General features: G+C 37.8%; 4 protein-coding genes across 14 annotated transcripts; 2 read left to right on the top strand and 2 right to left on the bottom strand.

Moving 5' to 3' along the window:
• Positions 1-856: 856 nt before the first annotated feature.
• On the bottom strand, positions 857-5,684 carry LOC106744142 (putative high mobility group protein B1-like 1). Of its 3 annotated transcripts, none has more exons than XM_014618628.1 (6): positions 5,577-5,684; positions 3,893-4,058; positions 3,636-3,751; positions 3,410-3,555; positions 2,976-3,150; positions 857-2,868 (listed from the first exon to the last, which is right to left on the bottom strand). In XM_014618628.1, exons 2-6 carry the CDS (start codon positions 3,996-3,998, stop codon positions 2,806-2,808), a joined length of 606 nt encoding a protein of 201 aa, XP_014474114.1. In that variant the 5' UTR covers positions 3,999-4,058; positions 5,577-5,684; the 3' UTR covers positions 857-2,805. The 3 variants fall into 3 exon arrangements, with proteins under 3 accessions (XP_014474114.1, XP_014474115.1, XP_014474116.1); XM_014618629.1 differs by lacking the exon at positions 5,577-5,684 and adding an exon at positions 4,866-4,974; XM_014618630.1 differs by lacking the exon at positions 5,577-5,684 and adding an exon at positions 4,643-4,812.
• A 517-nt stretch (positions 5,685-6,201) lies between these two features.
• On the top strand, positions 6,202-11,989 carry LOC106744135 (DNA excision repair protein ERCC-6-like). The gene is made up of 15 exons (XM_014618608.1): positions 6,202-6,460; positions 6,556-6,800; positions 6,969-7,282; positions 7,369-7,440; positions 7,646-7,775; positions 7,872-8,024; positions 8,115-8,242; positions 8,589-8,743; positions 8,903-9,217; positions 9,376-9,573; positions 9,673-9,822; positions 9,968-10,078; positions 10,156-10,359; positions 10,539-11,319; positions 11,534-11,989. Exons 1-15 carry the CDS (start codon positions 6,338-6,340, stop codon positions 11,683-11,685), a joined length of 3,231 nt encoding a protein of 1,076 aa, XP_014474094.1. The 5' UTR covers positions 6,202-6,337; the 3' UTR covers positions 11,686-11,989.
• Positions 11,990-12,043: 54 nt separating this feature from the next.
• On the bottom strand, positions 12,044-15,317 carry LOC106744136 (probable ribonuclease ZC3H12B). 9 transcript variants are annotated; one of them, XM_014618609.1, is made up of 7 exons: positions 14,850-15,317; positions 14,505-14,627; positions 13,839-14,437; positions 13,333-13,732; positions 12,859-13,068; positions 12,544-12,707; positions 12,044-12,476 (listed from the first exon to the last, which is right to left on the bottom strand). In XM_014618609.1, exons 2-7 carry the CDS (start codon positions 14,600-14,602, stop codon positions 12,229-12,231), a joined length of 1,719 nt encoding a protein of 572 aa, XP_014474095.1. In that variant the 5' UTR covers positions 14,603-14,627; positions 14,850-15,317; the 3' UTR covers positions 12,044-12,228. The 9 variants fall into 9 exon arrangements, with proteins under 9 accessions (XP_014474095.1, XP_014474098.1, XP_014474100.1 ...); XM_014618612.1 differs by having other exon boundaries at positions 15,021-15,317; XM_014618614.1 differs by having other exon boundaries at positions 15,094-15,317.
• Positions 15,318-15,917: 600 nt separating this feature from the next.
• LOC106744125 (exosome complex component RRP40) lies at positions 15,918-17,534 on the top strand. Its single transcript, XM_014618589.1, has 2 exons — positions 15,918-16,282; positions 16,695-17,534. Exons 1-2 carry the CDS (start codon positions 16,092-16,094, stop codon positions 17,212-17,214), a joined length of 711 nt encoding a protein of 236 aa, XP_014474075.1. The 5' UTR covers positions 15,918-16,091; the 3' UTR covers positions 17,215-17,534.
• Positions 17,535-18,358: the final 824 nt, after the last annotated feature.

Raw genomic sequence — 18,358 nt, 5'->3', positions numbered from 1 at the left:
TTCCAAAACGAAAAAAAATGTATATATATACGTATGTATGCACGTGTACATATGTGTATATTTTAACATGAAAATGCTTACTATTTTTTTTACCTATTCTATCAAATACGCAGATTTAGTTCCACTCTTAACCAAGTACGAATTTACATCATACAAATAATGTTGCCATATACTTTTCGACATTATATAACCGACCAAAGAAAGATTATTCGTAATTATCATTCTGCATACCTCTTAGGAAAATTCAATATATGAACTGTGCGACATTCTGGTGGCAGCTGAGGTCAAACAGCTGAGCGCGCAAATATATGTTCAAACAACATCGTAGAGTTCTAGATAATAGAGAAGCGACATTGAGGGAAACCGTCTGATTGGCTAGCTAAATCACGTGATTCAACGCCATATCGTTTCTGCCTGTGGATGAATTATCGTTATAGCTTGTCAATTGACTTTTTTGCTAATTCCAATATATGGCCGTGAGCGTCCAAGCTATGCTTCACTCGTCATTTTGTACTAACCTCTTTCTTTTTTATAATCTATAAGCTATTTCCGAGAGCAGCTAACCTGTTTTGTCTCCTATGGTCTGTTCTTTTTAGCTACGTTGCTGAAACAAATTTTTCTTTTCATTCTAACTTATTGCACCCGTTCAACGGTGCAGTTAAAAGGAACAAACCACTACTGTCATGCGGAGAAACAAGATGGCAGCTTTCGATATATCGCACCTATTGATCGACGTAAATATGATTGTGAAAAAGAGACTGAAGGTTGCACATCCAAAGTTGAATTTAGATCCGCAAAACTTGAGAGTAGAGGATTTATCATTTCGCATTTTAGGACCAAGAAGATAAAACTGACATTATGATCAAAATACATCAACATTTTTGTGACGTGTTTTACTTCAAACTTCTAGCAGGTAGAGAACACCCATCCCAAGGTGGATTGCGGTGTTTCTCTATGATGAGATTTGTGAGACAATATATAAGACAATATTATGTAATTAATATTTAAGACAATATTATATAATTAATAGCTAAGTTAGGTTGGATTGCTGGTACATGAAATAAACATAACATTTGTGTTAACATCTTAAGAAACACTGCAGCAGTCTCTTATAATTTTCAACACGTTATCAGACTTATTCCACTAAAAATGAAATATTATTTTCAAAAATATGAAATTTTGTGTTTCACAATGACTTAAGCAAATTCATCCAGAAATCTTTGCATATGTTTTAAATTAATAAATGATGCTTTTTCCTTGAAACATTATCCTCCAATCGGAGCATGCTAGAAAAGCAACATATTACTATCTACTTGTATATAATCTTATACAAATGTGTATGTGATTAACAGACAAGCAATGCTCTGTACAACGTTTACTCTGTGCGACTTTTACTATAATGCATTCTCTTCTGCACGCTCTCTTTTTCGTTTTTTCTCGTTATCAAAGTAGAGTATGTATTACTGTTACTATATTATTACTAATTGGCTTTGTTAAACGATCGAACTTTTCAATTTTATACGTCGTTTAGCTGTTACTTAAATTGCACAAAAACTCGCGTATGTCGACGATGAATATTGTTGTGAGAAGCAAGAATGATCTCTAATGCTCTTGTCATGAAAAATTTATATAATATTACGTTGTACGTGGTTTTGTCGCATTACGGACTTCGGTGAGTTCATCGCGTTTCTCGGACACTGCATGAAACAGGATTTTATAATGAATATTGCATTTTATTAATTCGCACAAACAAGCACAAGAATCATCAGAGTACGTGCATATGGTATCAAAAAACATGAACTCAACGAAATTATACAGGTATATTAATCCCAGTAGAATTGTCTTGCGAAAAGGAGGCTGTGCTAAATCGCATCCGCCTCGCGTCTCCCTATTCCTTCTCCTTCTGATTAATCTCTCTTATTCGTTAACTTATTACATGTCAGCGAAGCGTTCTACCATTAATTCTATTAATATTAACGCGCTATAATAACGCGTAATATTGCGTTGCAGTATGCAATTTCTTCGTCCTCGTTACTCTCAGACATTGCCAGAATCGATTATGATTACGTTGCTATTCAATATTAATGCAGCACAGTGGTATAGCTATTGTTACTTGAATTATTTACCATTAACTTCTACTACCGCTAAGATTTATTACATATCTCATATTAGATTTTGTCGATAAATGTATAAAGGATGCTGAAGGTTTTATCAGATGAACTGTGCCAACGTATTCTACGGTTAGAAATATTTAAGAGGTGACTATAAAAGTGCTTTATTAAAAAGTTATAACAGAAATACAAAATAGAATAGCATTCTATTTTATATAACATTCTTTTTTATATTTTTACTCGCAAAGCGTTCTGGCACAGTTAAATTGATAAATCCTAAAAAGCATCCTTTGTGTATGCGTGTGTGTGTATATATAGTATGTATATATATTTTTATATATTAGCACACGTTAGTCATGTATGGTAGTAATAGCCCTTGCATGATAGAGGAATTCGTTATAAAATGGAACTCTCGTCTAGCCGAAATCTGTCTCGCCTGTTTGCCACGCTACGAGTATGAATCGAATTTTTGCACGTTAAACGAATGAATTTCTTTCTGTTCCTTTTCAACAGTGTACATAATATATACAACGAGTGACAGTAATACTAGGTTAGTAAAAGTATCGCGCACTTGCAAATAACCAGTGACAAGTGCTCGAATGAGAGAATAAGTAGTCTTTCCTCCTCTTCCTTTTCTTCTTCTTCTTCTTCTTATTTTTCCTTCCAACCATCCGACGTGAATCTCTGGATTGACTTATACAGTTCCAACTTCCTCAGGATCGTAATTTTTCACTCTCTTATTGTAAGCGATTATTTCCTACACATTGAAAATCGTTGATGATACGATGATGGTCCATCGAATTCACATCGTATCTCTTCAGAGAAACGATCAATTGTAATTAACGTATAAATATTGCAACACACCCTCTCGTATCGGGCTCTGTCCTCCTCCGCGATTGCCATGTACTTGGACTTGGTCTGCAGGTCCGTGCTCATCCACAATTTTCCTAGTTCCTTCGCGATTTCGCCCACTCCCATCTCAGGGTGCAATTCCCTCATCTTACCGCGCAGCTCTTGGCAGAAGTAGAAGAATGCGGACCTACGGCAACAGATTGATATAAGAGCGCATTCCCAAACTAAACTCCCATCTTCGACGTTTACGCGCGCAGAGACCTAAGAGAGTTTCACAGCTTCCAATAGACCTCACATTTTTAGTAACGTCGATTTCCTTAGTAGCGTTTTTTCATACCGAGGCAACCCTGACCACGTTCGCACAGGAAGCACGGTTCCTTCGAGAGACTGACAACTACACGGGAGACTAATCGAACGTCTCGAAACCCTCTTAGATGCCTACGTACAGCGCCCGTTTCGGTGCGTCCTTGTCCCTGTATCTCTTCGTTCCTCTGCGCGTCGGTCTCTCTGGCTCCTCGTGACCAGTGTAGTGTCTATCGTAGTAGTACATTTTCTTGTTGTTACAATGCGCACCATCTTCCAGATGCACGATCTACAAAGAGTGCGTCACTATTAGTTATAAGTATCGTTGAAAGTTGATTCAGGTGGTTATGCCGTTCTCTAAAATCGCACCTCGTTCTTCACAGGCACCGTGCCGATGATGAAATTCTTACTCTGAGTATTGGACCACTTCGCCTGATTGGAGGAGACGCTGGACACGTTCTGTTTCATCACGCCCTCTCCGCACTCTGAAAGGAGAGACTGTATGAGAAAGAGGAAGACGAGGCACAAAATGAAGAAGGATAACTTGTAAAAGTTATGATAAGATAAAACAGCTTGATGATGCGCGACAAAATCGATGCAGCGATATCAGTTTATGATATCTATACCTGGCTGCATGTTGGCCTGGCCAACGATCATGGTGTCTCTCATTCCTGAGTTTAATGAGCTGTCGCCGGTTTTTAGATAAACATTCTTTCTGTCCGACGACTCCATGGTTTCCGATCGTTTGCTTCTTTTTGTGCAGTTCAAGAGACGAGGCTCAGCTTCTTAAAACTAGACATGCAAAACAAGAACATGAAATTATTCCTCGCTAATACTTAGCCAAGATTCAATCGCTAGGACAACAGTCGTCAGCCTCGGACACGTCGCAAGCAATCAGTTTAGCCCAGACAGTGCTTGATGGTGTTGAACTGCCAAAATGATTGAGCCAAGTACAAGTTAGAACAATGGTGCAGCTGCAAGATGTATGGGAAATCAAAAGGTTAAGATACATATCTTCACCTTTTCATCTGTCTTTATTCCCATTATTGTATTCCATACTATGAGAGAGAGAGAGAGAGAGAGAGAGAATAATGCCCGGGTATTTTTGACTGAGAAACACAAAGCCATATGATATCGTTTACCACGAACGTACGTTATTCGTCGGTATACAACACCGTACTTTCGCTGTCTCGTGAGCTTTTCCTTTCTTTTAGAAACTGACGAGCACCGCTAACGCGGCATCACGCTGCGTTAATGAGCATTTGTCGGCATCGAGTCCCAAATATCATCGTGAGAGTTAGCTCAGTGACGAGCTAACGAGGTACTTCGATTTTCCTGAGTTAACCGACAAACATTGTCAACAAAGTATGGAATACCTCTACTCTCGCAGAGCAAAACATCGCGTTGTCCGGGGGACAGTAGCCTGCCGAGCGTCGCGAACGGAAACAGCGGGAGGTGGCGGCGGCGGCGGATTCGCGAAGGAGCAGTGATCGACGCGAGAGCACCGAGTCCCTTTTTGCAACACACACTCCCTGATCATTCACGGATTAACCACGGAGTCTTGGATGTAATATATGAAAAGCCTGCGAATGTACATACCCAGGCGGCAATTATTATCGCGCCTTAAGACAGAGCATCATATGTATGCGGGAGTATTCGTCACGATCGTCCGCTGCTGTTGCAAATGAGAAACAGATAGCGTGCGAGAGAGAGAGAGTGAGGGAATGTGTGTGTGTGTGTGTATGCGCCTCCGTATGAGAGCGTGTGTGTGTGTGTGTGTGTGTAAGCGAGAGCGCGCGAGAGAGAAGGGGGACGGAAAAGGGGAAGGGGAGAGATAAAGAGACGCGACGGTTCGATCGTTCCGGTCGGATCGTCGCATTTCGACGCGACGATGTGAGTATGTCTCTCACGTCGCGATTATTTGCGGAGATTATTTATGATGGCGATTGCCGTGCGAAAGAACGCGCAAAATTCGAGAGGTCGAGCGAGAAGGAGAGGAAAGAAAAAATCGGAATAGCTAGAAGTTGCGCTGGCGTGACGTATCGTAACGCGACATGTATATATATATATGCGTGTATGTGTATGTGTACACACGGCCGACAATACGCGCGCGTCTATGTGCGTGCACGCGCCGTGCAATTGTTCCTTCGTTTCCGACCAGGGACTCGGTTCATTCGCGCGTGCCTCGATCAGACGCGTCGCTCGCGCTGATGGCATTATCGCAATGACAACGACGAACCCGACGGCGGCGGCGATCTTTGGTGAGACGACGCGTCTCGCGGCTGTCGACGCTCGTACGTGGATACGTACGCCCAATTGTCCGTGCGGTACAATCAACGCGTTGCGCTGCGTGAACTCGGAGCACCAAGGTTCGACACCGCGTCGATCTCGCGTTCTCACTCAGTGCACGACCTAAGGGCGACGTTTCGAACTTCGCGATTCGCCCGCGATCCACAGGCCGCGCGATTGGTCTTCCCGTTGCGAGGGATGCGCTCTGTTATGCCAGAGTTCGCACTGCACGCGACATCCGATGTGCGACTGTCCGATGTCCAATAGTAAAGTTTGTTCTCTAAAGTTCTCTAGTTAGCGACATTTTGTCTCTAGAGTATCGTCACGTGATTTTTCCTCTAGGACGGGAATGTGAAATGTTTTGAAATTAGAAAATTTCCATGAGTTCACGCTAGAGAAGAAGAGATTCGTAATCTCCTTGGGGATTAGTTTCTTCCTCTGGCGTGAATTTGTGAAAAGTATAAATTTTCTAATTTTAATACACTTTTCACATTTCCGCTCCAGGAGAAAGGTTATGTGATCGATACCCAGTAAATGGATCCTCTCATTGGATATCCAATGTAGTGTGGTTAGCGACGAAAAAGTTGCGACACTTCTTTTGATGAGTTTTGCAACGCATCTCGTATCCAATATTTCGATGAATCGATCGTTACGCGCAACTAATAGCCGGTACCGGATGTGAGTGCGCGGTTCCTCACAACAAACATATCCAGAATGCGGTTATGTTGGCCTTGGCACGAGTAAATGTTTGCATAGGTCGCAACGTTATGTGATTCCACATTATGGCAGAGACGGTAAATAATGAGAGTGTTGCGAACATTGATGATAACGCGACTGGAGGCATGTCTGATGAAGAGCTTCCTGGAGATATTTCCGACGGAGAACTTCCTGGGGACTTACATGAGGTAATTGAGTGACAGGTGTAATTGTCGTGCGAGCACACGTGTGTGTTGTGAAATATTCTTTTTTTTATTAAGAAGATATCAATGCTTGTGTGTAGATCGTGTCTGTGAAAACAGAGGACAGTGTTCTGCGAGAGGTATCTGAGCGCATTAAATGTGCCGTAAGCTCAAACAACCAGCCCTTGGTAGGAAAACAAGAAGCTGATGCAAGATCGGAGATTAGAGAAAGTAGGGAAATTGATGTCAAGAAGGATCACAGAGCGGAATTGCAAAAGCAAGTTGAAATTGGTGAAATTACACCTTTCGAGGCAATATTCAATCAGTCTGCTTTAGAGAAAGAAGGGTAATATAATTGATATATTTTGTCTAACATAATGTTCCGTTAATTTAAATTTTAGAATAAATTTAATTCGATGGCATTTTAATATGTTATCATCGTTATACAAACGTATCAATCTTTATTATGTAACTTAATTATTGGATTGAAAGGAAAGTAATGTTATATCTTTAGCTCAAAATCAGGTGCTCAGCTGCTAGATCTTGAAAAATATTTTAAACAGCAAGCTGCTCTTGCTGAACAGAAAAGAAAATTGAAAAGCATCCCTAAGGAAAAGGACAATGAGATACCAAACAAGAAACCAAAGCTGCCTAGTGCCGAGGCAAAAATACATAAGAGATCTCACAAATCCTCCAGATATGTCAAAAATACTAAAGATAATTGCTTGCAAAATGTAAATGATACAGATTCCTCAAATATGATACATGAGATTTTGGACAACAGTTCAGAAAGTGAATATGTTCCCAGTGACAATGAAGTAGGATCAGGTAACATTATATGATATTGATATACAACGTTCAATGCACTTAAAAAAATATATTTCCATCAATAAAAGAATAAAATATTTTTACAGATGCAGATGACAAAATATTGTCTAAAGGAAAGAAAGTCTCAGTAAAATCAGGAGTCAAACGTACAAGAAAAAGTAAATATACTGCATATTATGATAAGGAATGATGTCCTTTATAATTACACATTATTGTTATAGTTTATAGTTTTTATTGATGATTTATAATTTATAATTTATTTTAGCCTTACTCGCATTTTCTTATTACTAACTTTTTAATTCTGTTACTTTCATAGCTTTGTTACTTTATCATTAATTAAAAGATTTTTTTTAACTTATCCAGCTCGAGATGACGGGGACAATCGAGTGTTTAAGGAAAGAATGGCAACGAGCAGTTATCCCAAAGATGAGGCAATGCATAAACTTGATAATTTGTTTAAAGTGCCCCAAAGTATTTGGAAAAGGTTGTACAGGTATGATGCAAATCGGAGAATTTAAATAATTTATCCATCTCTAATGATTAATTTTATATACTGTATTTAAAAAAAATGTTAAACTTTATATTACAGGTATCAGAAGGTTGCAGTTCGGTGGCTATGGGAATTGCATGGGCGTAAGTTGGGCGGTTTGCTGGGCGATGAAATGGGTTTAGGAAAAACTGTACAAGTTATCGCTTTCCTCGCAGGCATAGACTGCAGCGAATTGCTTTCTCATAATGGAAGGTACATAGAAGTACCTTATAGAATGTTAAAAATATTTGTGTATTACGAATATATCAGTCGAAATATTAATATTACGTACACATTTTACAGATATAGGAGTTTGGGCCCGACTATAATCGTATGTCCTGCTACTTTAATGGAGCAATGGGTGAAACATTTTCACGAATGGTGGCCTTTCATCAGAGTAGTTGTGCTTCATCATTCTGGCGGTTACAAAGGTGTCAAGATCAATATTTTGATAGCCATGAAATTATTATAATATAAAAATTGGAATAAAAATGATTCCAGTAATAGCTCTTTCACTGTTCTATAAATATAAAAGTATATTTTATTATATATATATATATGTATGTGTGCGTGTGTATATATATACTTTTATATGTATAAAATAGTATGTTCTTATACATAATCATACATATACATATTAAATATAGTTATTTTAGTTAATAGTTATAATTATAGTATTTGTGACAAAAATTTGAATGATGAAGTTACGTTTGTTCAATAAATTTGCCTCCAGTTTAAATTAATACTCATAATAGTCATATCTATTTTTGATCACAGGTGATCCGGAAAGTCTGATAGAATCTCTGCAAACCGGCGGAATACTCATCACTTCATACAATGGCGTTCTCAAACATGAGGATTTGATCATATCTAGCCAGTGGCATTATGTTATCCTCGACGAAGGTCATACGATTCGTAATCCGCAAGCGAAGGTAAAATAAACAAAAAGTGATAGCAATATTACTTTTGAAAATATATAAATATTGATTTGACAAATATAGTGTTCATAACGTAATATGTATGTATGTGTACGTATGCACACGTATATACGTAATAACTTCCTAAATTAATGTGAAACGGTTCACTTACAGATGAGCCGAGCTGTGAAGCGACTCCAGACACCGCATCGGCTACTGTTGACCGGCAGTCCGATGCAAAACTCACTGAAGGAACTATGGTCTCTGTTCGACTTCATTCTGCCCGGCAAACTTGGCACTCTGCCCGTGTTCTTGGAGCATTGCGCAGCACCGATCACACGTGGCGGTTACGTCAATGCGACGCCGCTACAGGAAGCTACTGCCCTGCATGTAGCTACTATGCTGAAGAATACCATTACTCCGTACATGCTCAGGAGAACGAAAACGGACGTAAAGCATCATCTCACTCTTCCCGAAAAGAACGAACAGGTATATCTAGCAAGACAGGTACATCCATCCCAGAAGAGTACATTGAACTGTGTACTGACTTATATAATTTTTTATTTGCATATTTTTAATCATTTTAGCTTTCTATACTTCATATTACAATTTATTATAAATACAAGTAAATTTGTGGATCCTTTTAGGTGTTATTTTGCAGTTTAACGGACGAACAGAAGAAGTTGTATAAAAAGTATCTGTGCTCCGAGGACGTATCCTTCATCTTGCATGAGAAAAATAATTATCACGAGAGCGGGAGATACAGGGCGAGGTTTCTTATCGCGTTGTCGGCGCTACGAAAGATATGCAATCATCCAGACTTGTTCTTATATACGAGACAGCTTGTAAGATCACCATTATGATGAATTAATTAATTCAGAAAACATTCTGAATTGTCGATAATTGAATAACTACCGATGTTAAAATGTTGATACATTTTCAAGGATTCGGAGGAAGACATTGATCTATCCGAGGAACTATTGGAGAAGTTTGGCTATTGGAAACGAGCTGGGAAGATGACGGTTGTTCGGTCTCTTTTAAAAATTTGGCAGAAGCAAGGGCACAGAGTGTTACTTTTCACTCAGGGAAAGCAGGTGTGCGACTTACAATAATATTAACTTTCTATTTTTCAACGTAACGCAACGTCTCGTATTAATTTTACATTCTACTATTCTCCTTCTAAAACCGTTGTATGTAAAACTCTATTAGCAGAAATACAAATTTCATTGTTTTTTCCAGATGATGCATATTTTGGAATCTTTGCTGCAACGCGAAGGTTTCACCTACCTGAAACTAGACGGTGCGACAGTGATGTCTCAACGACAGCAAGTGATACAAACGTTTAACAATGTATGCGTCAGCCTCAAGTGTTACTTCTTGAACGGAAGTTGAAGATGTATTCCGAACGTGTATTTCTCTGTGTATAGAACCCTTCGTATTTTGTCTTTCTGCTGACGACGCGCGTAGGAGGTCTGGGATTAAATCTGACCGGTGCCAATCGTGTGATCATTTACGACCCTGACTGGAATCCAGCGACGGACGCTCAAGCGAGGGCGCGTGCTTGGAGGATAGGCCAGAATAAGCAAGTCACCATATATAGATTGATCACCGCCGGCACTATCGAAGAGAAGGTAGTAATTGAGTAAAAATAACAATGTAGTGATAATAATGAACAATAAGTAAAGACAAGTGATAAGATTAAAGTGATAACGAATAGTAAGTATATTAATGTAAGAAAATGATATTAATTTGATAATATCGTACGAAATTTGTACAACTCGATTTACTTTAAAAAAAAATTTTTTTTTAGATGTACCACAGGCAGATTTTCAAACTACTGTTGTCGAATAAGGTTCTCGACGAGCCTCGTCAGCGCAGACTGTTCAGGACGTCGGATCTAGTGGAGCTGTTTAATCTGAACGAACCGATAAATGGCGAGGCTTCCGAGTCCGATTACTTGTTCCGAGAATCCAAACTGACACCCGCGACTAGTGGCTTTTCTCTCAAGAAGATCGAGGAGATGAGGAAACTGGCTTCGGCCCTTAGTAAGAAGATAAGTGCGACGAATAGTGTATCCAAGCCGACGCGCGACGAAGGTGAGGAAGCAAGCGATGGTGGGCGCAAACACGATGAGAAGAATAATAATCTGAGATGCAACGAGGCTCCCGTCGCGGAGGACGAGTCGTCTGAGAATCAAACGTTGCGCTCTCAGCGAGTTAGCACGCAAGATTCACCGGGCGAAGACGTGAATTTGATCGCCGGCTTAGACGGAGAGAGAAGAAGCGGCGGCGATGCAGAGGCCAACGATATATCCAAGGACGAGCAGCTAGACTTAATCCCGATGAAAACCGCGAACGACAATCCCGCAGAGAAGGAAGAGAGCAAGTCGGTTTTGAGCGGCGACAAGATCGAGTCGTCGCGCAAACGCAAGAGAAACAAGAAGAAAGAAAGAAAGAATGTCTCCGCGATGTTCGAGGGTGAACGAGTCTCCTGTTTGATCGGTCGTCGCCTGGGTCGTTCCGACGATAGAGAACAGTCTGTCTCGAGCACGGACGATGACTACGTACTCAGGAAGTTATTCGCCAAATCGAGTAATTACTATATTAATGTGGTATTAAAAAGTAGTGTCCAAAGAAGCGTCATTTTATTCAAAACAATATTGCGTATGTCAGTGTTTGTCAGTTACATTGATAGTGTAAAGTAAGAGATGTTCATTTTGCCAAGTCACCACGATTGATATTTATGAGTTCTCATCAAGCTAGCTAAATTGCGTTTTTAACCGTACATCTCGCACTCGTGTTTCAGCCGTCAGCTCGGCATTCGGGCACGAAGCAGTACTGTCGAACGCGTGTTACGGCGACAACGAGAACACGATGCAACGTTTCGCGCGCGAATCTGCACAAGAGAGCATGGACTTCGTGCGTCAATCCGGGAGAATGTGTTGGAGACCGGCGTAGGATACAAAATTATATATTTATTGACAAGAGCTTTTTTGGGGGGGACAATACGTCTCTCTATTTATTTTCTTTCTCTTCTGTACTTTATTTATTTATAAAAAAAAAGTACACGTTTCGCGACATTTACGTCGCAAAGAAGGCTGTGAAACACAAGGAAAGAAAAGCCACGAGTACGTGGTATAAGAGAGAAGTTTGTGTATACTTTTTTTTTTTACTTTTTTAAATAATGTGTACATTCGTATTGTAGGCGCATGTATTGTAAAATGTAACTTGCTTATTTTGGTAATAAATAACTTTCTTCATACGTGGTAGTATGCAATATTTTACTCCTTGTGTATAAATATCTTTTTTATTACAGACATATATTACTTACCAATCTCACACTGTTTGTACATACACAATTTTATTTACTATATGTTACGTTTAAGACGTGTAGAATTCGGCCTTTCAATCAATTTCTCGAGAATTTATAGCAAAACACTTATTATTATTGGATATTTTAATGATCAAGGAATGAGACTTACAATCGAACACAAAGAATACCTAGAATTTGAAATATTTACACATCTGTGATCCTTTGCAATTAAATATTGAAACACACAGTTTCCACAGTTTCAATGTACTTTTCAATTGTACAAATTTCGATAAATGCAGTTGCAAAAATCTTAGAAAAAAAAAAAGAAAAGTTTTACCATTTTTCTTTTGCTCAACTCTTTGAATTGAGATATATATGAAAGGTGTGTGTAGCAAAGAGAAAATAAACGGAAATGAAGGAATTATTCGAGTATGCGCTGCAACAAAAATCGCTATAATTATATTAAAATCTTAAAAATGTATCAAGATCAGGCCCAAATCTACCTAGAGGATCATTCGGGAACATAATGCAATCGCCGACATATGTAGGCGTTAGCAAGCGATTAATGATCGTATCGCGCCACTTAGGCTCGATTCTATATAGGTCTCTATACTGATCCGCGGAAATAACTATTCCTCCACATTTAGTTGCGTACTCCAGGATGTACCTGTAACGAGAAAGAAAGTAGCTAACTTCTCGACTTATAATCGTTCTGAGATATGTCCCAATTATGTAGAATTAAATTATTTTTATAATATATAAATGTATATTTTCTATTTTTATTATTTAAGATCATTATTATAAGCTTTAAAAATCACCGATCGTCATAGGACGTAATCCATCTGCCACCGATATTGCGACTCGGTGTAAAGATGACTATGCCCTCTTTATACATTTTCTCGAGAAGCTGCAAATTTTTTCGTCGAACGTGCTGGGGTAGAAAGACTTTTACAACGTGGCCTCTCGATCGAAAGTAATCTATCATCAATTTTATGCCTTTTTCCGAAAAGAATTTGCCATTCGTATGACTGAAACGTGAAGTAAATTTATACGAAGGAAGGACAAGATATACACGGAGAGTGTGTGAAATTTTATAATTTCTATAAATTTCTTGCGTAGAATATAATATTTAGGATAAATACTGTATAATTGTGTAAGTTGTGTAAGTTATAATTATATGGCTGATATGGATGATCCATTTAAAACAATCTTCATTGATAAAACGATATAAATGATTGCAAATTAAATATGCATGCATACGGGAGCATAAAAGTATAAAAACAGAATCATACGCCATTGCTACATTACAGCCATCGACAATTATCTCTCTCAGTTCCCCCTTTTTATGTGATTCTTCCTCCTTTTCATTTTTCTGATATTTATTATATTTAGTCTGAAAGCACTGTTGCTCTTTCTCTTGTTCTTCACATTTGGGATTTGTGATTCTTAAATATTCAAGATTCTCCCAGTTTGGTGTTTTATCAATTATATAAATATTGTTCTCTTTTGTCTGATCAACCTGACATTCTTTAGGCGTTTCCTTGTTTGTCTGATCAACCTGACATTCTTTAGGCGTTTCCTTGTTTGTCTGATCAACCTGACATTCTTTAGGCATTTCCTTGTTTAATTTGTTGGAAGATTTATCCAGACATGACCATAATTCCACAATATCATCCTTTGTTTGCGATGGTGCTATAGAAAAAGAAACTCATATTACATTACGAGGAATGGAAAAATGGTGTTCAGTCAAATAAGCTCGTTTACCAACATTTTAGCAAAAAGAAAAGTCAACACCCACCTATATTCTCCCCATTCGTATCTTTTTCTTTCAAAGAGGAGTTTTCTATGTCTGAAGAAGATGAGTCGCTATCTAGTAATATCACACTGGATCTTGTCCTTCGTATTGAAATATTCTTCAATTGTTTTGTTTGCTGTCTTTCTAGCCGTCTTCGTTTTTCTTCGCTGTTTCTAAGGAAATATGGTAGCTTTAAAGGCGTTCTTGCTTTTGGGTTACATTTCACACTGATAACTGAATTATCTGCCTTGTCTGTCTGCCTTGACATATTTAATATCCTGCTCGACCTCCTCCTTTGCTTTAAAGAGCACACCAATCCTTTCCTTTGTTGTATACATGATTGTTGTACAGGTGTTTTACTTGTGTTTGAGCTGCATTCAACAATCATAACTGAATGGTCTGCATTATCATTGTCATTTGAATCAATTTCATTGTCAATTCCACTGTCGTTTATAATAATTACACTATTTTGTAGCGATTTTTTACTGTTTTGAGATCTTTTAGATTCTCGCATTCTCTTTTTCCGCAAGGATTTAGGTGTGATATATTTGTTTTTATTTTTGCTCACAGAAGAGTCTATGAGACTCATGGGTCCCTTCAAACTGATTTAAAATATATATTAATTTTTAATATAATGTCTAAATGTAAGTTTTATAGACATCCATTTACCTTTTCCTGACATTGTTTAATGAATCATCCTCTAACATAATTAAATTTGAGTTACATTGTTCACTGTTAAAATCCTGTCTTTTTCTTTTCCTCGTCATTTTAGGCTGATAATCACTTGTAGAACTGTTATTCACTTTTATTTTTCGTTATACAGCTTAATGCTAATTTTGTCATAAATGTTATACGCTTTAGATACAGATAAAGTATTGCCAAATCTATTGTTGCATACATAAATAAATATACATATGTGTGTGTATGTATGTATATATATATATATATATATATATACACATATATATATTTATTTATTTATTTATTTATTTATGCAACAATATATATATTTACATTGAAAATAACGAAATAAAGGGGGAGAACCAAACACTAAACTAACTTTTTTGTATTGAACAATTTCGATTATAAATCCTAAAATCCATTTAATTTCGATTTAAATAGTTTCATGTCTAATTATCCATCTCGATTTAAAGATTTCACACATCAATCATCGTAGATATTAACCTACAAACTCCAATAGTCCTATTCTGGCTCTGATATTCACTGACAATGCTGAAAATTTTATAGTTTATATTACTCTCTCTCTTTCTCCCTCTCTATTTCTCTCAGTAATGTGATTTTAGGCGATCAAAAATGCTCCAACACCATTTTCAAATTGTAATAGAGAAATAAGATAAACGTGTTTTGCCACAGTGAAACGATTTTAGTAAAAATATGTAATACAACAAAGAAGCGCGAGCATGCGCTCAAAGTACGGTCGGACTGCTCGGCTCTATTCTCGCGGGCTAAGTAATATATATACATATATATATTTATATATAGATATATAATTTATGTTACGTATACTATAGATTTTCAGCCCTAACTATCTACGAACTGGAGCTCAAGCGTTTACGACGATTGAGTAATGTTGCAGCCCTATTCTGTGACTTTTTAACGACAATGTCAATAGCCTAGGTTGTCGTTGCACAGTTTTTTTGCCTTATATTATATAACTGTGCAACGATGTCGTAACAATAAAGAAACTTTCGTTAAAAGTAACAGAATCGGACTACTGAATTGTTGCGTGCTACGGTTACGTTTGGAAACATTGCACTGAGAGTAGAGTGGCATTTAATTAACCAGTCATGATAAAGAAGAAATCTTTGTTCTCTTTGTTCCAATTGGAACGATTAAATGCCGCTCTATCCTCAGTGTGGTATTTCCGAACGTAACCTCGACTGCGTTCGGAAACCCTACTCGATAGGTAAAGCAGCATTTGATTGACCAATCAAGGCAAAAAGAACTAAGATCTCTTGGTTAATTAAATGCTACTCTATCCTCCGAGTGGCGTTTGTGAACGCAATCTACAAATACTGCATTCTGATTGGTGCATTTCCAGCAAGTAAAACGCACTGTATGTCGCGGGTTTTAGTGCAACTTATAAAGAACAGACCTTTAACATGGGCATATCTACGACAAGGCAAATCGTTCGCGGTCACGTACACGTGGTTTTTTTCGAATAAGTCACCGGTAATCGTGGACTGTTCCAAGTTCTCTCGACAGCTTGTTTTGAGAAGGTAAAATTTCTTCGTGATGGAGGTTAACAAGGGCGACGTGGTGCTGCCGGGGGATAGGGTAAAGGATATAACATTGAACAATGAAAAGGAGATAGTGATACTAGGCCCCGGGCTACGTCGCGACGACGATGCAATATTCGTTTGCAAAGTGGGTATCCTGAAGAAACGCGAGCCGGCTGTGTACTATGTTGACAGCTACCAGAAACGGTACGAAACATATACCGTACGAATGTTTGACATTAAGCACATGCGCGCATCAAAATGCTATAAATGCATTTTAAAAGTTGAAATGATTAAATGTGTGTGTGTTATATGAAATTCTTCAAATGTGTTACGGATATAGTATGATTTCTGTATATATACATTTATTTCTGGAGCATGTATATATATGTGTGTGTGTGTGTGTGTAACACTATATATATATATATATATTTGATATCAGACGCATCCAGGAAATTGAACAATGTTTCTTGCAATAAGAAGCAGCTTCTTTTTCTAGTAAGAAACATTGTTCAATTTCCTGGATGCGTCTGATATCAAACAATTGACCTGACACTCATTACATTATATGATCTAACATTTAATTCACTTTGAAAATATTTTTCTACTTTGTGCACAGGTACATTCCTAGTCGAGGTGAAAGTGTAGTGGGTATAGTGACCCAGAAGGCTGGTGACATATACAAAGTGGATATCGGTGCCAGTGAACAGGCTTCATTGTCTTACTTGGCCTTTGAAGGTGCCACCAAGAAGAATCGTCCTGACATACAAGCAGGTGATGTGGTATTCGCCAAGTTGCTCATTGCCAGCAAGGATATGGAGCCGGAATTGGTGTGTGTGGACTCGCAGGGTAAGGAGAATGACTTGGGTGTACTCGGCACGGACGGTATGGTGTTTACATGCTCCCTGAGCCTTGTGAGGAAATTATTGAATCCAGAGTGTCCGTTGTTCAAATTGCTCGGTAAGAATCAAAAATACGAACTGGCTGTTGGAATGAACGGCAAGATTTGGATCAAGGCAAGGTCGGTACAGGAAACCATTGCGGTGGCGAACGCCATTCTGGCGGCCGAGTACACGATACCTACGGAAATGAACAAACTTTGCGCCAAGATTGAGAAAGCCTTACTTTTTGTAGCGTGACTTGCATTGACACGTTCTAGTCTTTGTCTGAAAACAATGATTGGTCTTGAAGTACAAAGAGAGAGAGAGAGAGAGAGAGAGAGAGAGAGAGAGAGAGATGACCAGATTGATGCAAAAACCTTATGTTTATGTAAACCTGTAAAAGATAGAATTATTAGTATTAATAATTAATAATAGCTAAGTGAAATTATAAGTCGATAGTTACAATTATTTATGTTACGTATAACTACGTTAACTTATATATTACTTTAAATTAAGAAATGTCTAAAACATTGCCTGACATTTGAATAATTGTAAAGATATCGTTATTAATTGAAGTACTTACTTATTTTGTAGTGGCCTCCAACTATAGAAAGAAGTCTCCTTTGTCCATACTTTTACATTTATTTTTAATCAATCCTGTCGGACGGATAAAATAATTAATTCTCTCTTATGAATGATGATTACATTTATTGTATCAATATTTGTAACGAATCTTGTAAATAAATCTGGAAGTTTTCTTAATCTATACATATATATATATATATATATATATATATAGATTAAGCTGCGTAGATTGATCTCTCTCTCTATATATATATATATATGTATAGATTATTATTATTAATATTATATAGAGAGACAACCACTGTGACAACCATCCCGATAGTGGATTAAAACTATAGATACAACATCTCACTGTAATATAATGTATCATTATGAATGTATCATCGGCGGAAACGCGACGAATTCATAATTAATGTAAGACGCGAAATACAATATAACACTCTTCGCACATTGAGAGGACAGAATGTTCAAACATTTAATAATCTCAAGCAATTTCGAACATTTCCTCGTGCACAAAATTATTTAGCATTATTAAAATATCGTTCTCTCAATCTACAAACAGTGTCCTTCTACGTAGAGACGTGTGTTGCCTTATTCTAAAAGAAAGACTTTTCCGAAATCAAGATTTCGCGATCGCCGGTCGCGTCTAATCGGACGTAGTAAAGAGTAAAAAAGAAAAAAAGGCCGCTTCTCCGTAAGAAATCGAGAACGTTTAATTTCATTTTCAGATCATAAAAAAGAAACCTGGCGTGTTTAGATAATATTGCACATCGTATTACACTAGTGACCGCAAAACAGCATCCGATATAATATATAA

Source organism: Dinoponera quadriceps, unplaced genomic scaffold (genome assembly GCF_001313825.1).
Source record: "Dinoponera quadriceps isolate SergipeBrazil2010 unplaced genomic scaffold, ASM131382v1 scaffold1290, whole genome shotgun sequence".
Taxonomy (NCBI): domain Eukaryota; kingdom Metazoa; phylum Arthropoda; class Insecta; order Hymenoptera; family Formicidae; genus Dinoponera; species Dinoponera quadriceps.
Note: the sequence above shows the minus strand (reverse complement) of the source record. Positions and strands in the feature narration are given on the sequence as shown.